Genomic DNA, 3,258 nt, shown 5'->3' with positions numbered 1-3,258 from the left:
TTTCTAAACAGATCTCAACACAACCTGAGACACAGAGACTGTGAATACGGAGTGCGCTCTGGGGCCGCCTTTTAAAGCGTCTAAGGCTATCCGCCCCTGGCCTGTGATTGGCTGAGGTTTCACCCCCAGACAAGGAGGGACTGCCCCGGGACTGTGATTGGCAGGTTTGATCCGAGATCTGTCAGTCAGACCAAAACGGCGGGAGGTATTGGGTCCCAATTGGCTGAGCTGAAATTAATCTTCAATTTCAAAAAGCCCGCCAATTTCAGAGCATCTAATAACAGTTTCAAGAAAATTTCATTTCCCTCCAGCAATTTAAGAAACTCTCTCTTTATAATCTTCGTTATTTCCTTCTCCTCATCTCAAATCTCAGGCTGTTTCACATTCCGGTTCATTCTCTGATCTGTCTGTAAACGGGCGGGAATAAATCCCCGGTCATTGCTTTCCGTAACGGGAATTGCTTTCCAGCTTCAATTTCAAAAATCCCACCAGTTCCGGCCCGGTGAACCGCTCCTCAAACAGAAACTTCACATCGAACTGATAATTGAATGAGGGCAGGAAATAAACACATAGCAGAGAGGACACAGCGGGAGAGGGAGTGAGGAGGGATTTTACTCTGAGCGGAGAAGGTAATGTCTGGGGAAAGACTCTGTATCACCGCCTGTTCATTTATACCGTGAAACCGGGAATTCCGCTCCTTCTCTCGGGATGGCCGAGAACCCGGGCCGTTGTTTCTGATCTCCCTGTACCGAGTGTTGGGGAATCTCCCCATACTAATTAAATATCGGAAACTGATTCCCCAGCCCGAGATCTTTCCTCTCCCCGTTCCCAGGTCAGTGCTCTCTCTGTGAGGCGGTGGGTGGCTCTTAGAAGAGCCTTTGTTTTGTGTCCGGTTAGAAAGGGTCGAGTTGTTCAGCCGCCGAATCCATAGAGAGTGCGGCCCTGCCGTTTCAGAGCGTACACCACATCCATGGCAGTGACCGTCTTGCGCTTGGCGTGTTCAGTGTAGGTGACCGCGTCCCTGATCACATTCTCCAGGAAAACCTTCAGCACCCCGCGGGTTTCCTCGTAGATCAGACCCGAGATCCGCTTGACACCGCCACGGCGAGCCAGGCGGCGGATGGCTGGTTTGGTGATCCCCTGGATGTTATCACGAAGCACTTTCCGGTGCCGCTTGGCTCCGCCTTTGCCCAGTCCTTTGCCTCCTTTACCTCTGCCAGACATGATTATTCTTCACTCAAATCGCTGCTGAATGAACAGCAAACTGATGTTGGTTCCGTTTTTATGCAGCCTGCCCTGACCTGACTGAAACAGACACAGGGTGAGAGAGGGAGGGGAGGAGACAGAGATAAATATTAAACAGTGAGGGGAGGAGACAGAGTGTGATATTAAACAGAGAGGGGAGGAGACAATCAGAGAGACGGACAGAGCGGAGAGCGGCCTCTGATCTTCCAGCTCCACCTCCAGCTTTCTCCACCCGCCAATTTCAAACCGTTTATCGATAATAGAACCGAAACACAGCGCTCCGCACAAACCCTTGCAGACTCGGGCTTCATAGAATCCCGGAGCTTTTCAATAAGCCCCGTTACAATCAATAGTCAGTAATATTCCTGCCTAAATACAGTCCCTTCTATAACAAGTCAACCCGCCTCCTTCCATTTCAGTCCCAGACCCGATTCTATCTCCCCGCACATTCCCTCCCAGACGGGTTCAGCAGTTTATAAACACTTTATTCCAGCTGATTTGAAGAATCTCATGTGTTGGGGTTTGAATTGTGATCGCTGCCGATCTCCGCCAGTTTTACCCTGTTACGGACTGTCGCCCTGAATCTGTGAGAAAAAAATGAACTGGGACTGGAGCCGAACACACGCCAGTTCCAGTGAGGCCCGGCCCGGACATCCCATTCTCTCTATTTTATTACAGACATTGGGGGTCGGGCGGGGATAGCGAATGTCAGCGAGTCACCAGGACCCTGGGTTTATTTGAAATGATTTCTATCTGAAATCTGAGCCCGGCCCCGGGACAGGAATCATCTGATTCTGGGATCAGCTCTCTTCTGATAGACGTGGGTGGCTCTGAGAAGAGCCGTTGGGTTCAGATGGTCACAAGTTGCACTTGATTTTTTACTTCTTTTTGCCCGCTGCTTTCTTAGGCTTTGCTGACTTCGGCTTGGGCTTGGCCCTCGCCCTCGGTTTTTCCACCTTCTTCGCCTTCGCCTTCACTGACTTGGGGGTCTTGGGCTTCTTCGCCGCCGCTTTCTTCTTAATTGGTGATTTCGCCGCCTTTTTCGTGGTCGATTTCTTGACCGCTGGTTTCTTGGCCGTTAATTTCTTGACGGCTGCTTTTTTGGCCGCTGGTTTCTTTCCGGGAGATTTCTTGGTCACTTGTTTCTTCACCTTCATTCCCACTTTTGCCTGGGTTTCCTTCTTAGCGACTCTGAAGGAGCCCGAGGCGCCCGTGCCCTTGATCTGCACCAGGGAGCCTTTTTCCACATTTCTCTTGATACTTAATTTGATCTGGGACCGGTGCTTCTCCACATCCAGGCCTTTGGCAGCCAGAACCTTCTTTATCGCGGCCAGGGATATCCCCTTGCGATCCTTGCAATCCGCCACAATCTTGAGGATCTGTTCGCCCAACGGAGGACCGGTGGTCTTGGGTCGGGGAACCGCCTTCTTCTTATTCGGAGCCTTGGGTGGAGCGGAGGCGGCAGGAGGAGCCGTTTCGGCGGCTGCAGTGTCTGTCATGTCCGGGACTCTGTCGAAAATCTCTCTGACAGTCAGAGCTGGGTCAGAAATGAAACGAGAGGCGGCGGCACAGAGCAACTTAAAGGCACAGAGCGGACGGGGCGGAGACATCCTGCTGTCAGCTCCCGGCCCCTCCAGCCTCTCTGTGTTTCTCTCTCCTCTTAAACTCCCCGATTCCAATTCAAATCGGGCACTCCAGAGTCCCAGACTAGCCCCTTCCTATATCTCACACCGGAATGTTTGCTGTCGAAAAACTTTCACCGGAATTAAAAGCACCAGTTTCGATTTAAACCCGTTTCATTGCTGCACTGATCGCGCTCTCTCACCCGATCGCTGACATGATCTCCGTTTTTCACCTGAAATCTTGAATTGATCTGAAACTTTACCTTAAATTTCGACTTCGGAGCTCGGCAGGGGAGGAGGGCGATCCTTTGACAGGGATTTTTTAAAATTTTACTCAAAAGGGACTCGGAAATCTGGCGATGAGTCCGGCCACACAAACACAGTGACATTA

The 3,258-nt window shown here is 51.2% G+C and overlaps 1 protein-coding gene across 1 annotated transcript; it reads right to left on the bottom strand.

Moving 5' to 3' along the window:
- Window positions 1-2,123: 2,123 nt before the first annotated feature.
- Window positions 2,124-2,744, bottom strand: LOC137312479 (histone H1-like). The gene has a single exon (XM_067979023.1). It carries the CDS (start codon window positions 2,742-2,744, stop codon window positions 2,124-2,126), a length of 621 nt encoding a protein of 206 aa, XP_067835124.1.
- Between the last annotated feature and the right edge of the window lie 514 nt (window positions 2,745-3,258).

Source organism: Heptranchias perlo, unplaced genomic scaffold (assembly GCF_035084215.1).
Source record: "Heptranchias perlo isolate sHepPer1 unplaced genomic scaffold, sHepPer1.hap1 HAP1_SCAFFOLD_43, whole genome shotgun sequence".
Taxonomy (NCBI): Eukaryota; Metazoa; Chordata; class Chondrichthyes; order Hexanchiformes; family Hexanchidae; genus Heptranchias; species Heptranchias perlo.
This window is presented reverse-complemented; position numbering and strand designations above follow the sequence as displayed.

Excerpts from the sequence above, each read along its gene's own strand:
- LOC137312479 (XM_067979023.1), bottom strand. The coding sequence starts at position 2,744 with ATGACAGACACTGCAGCCGCCGAAACGGCTCCTCCTGCCGCCTCCGCT.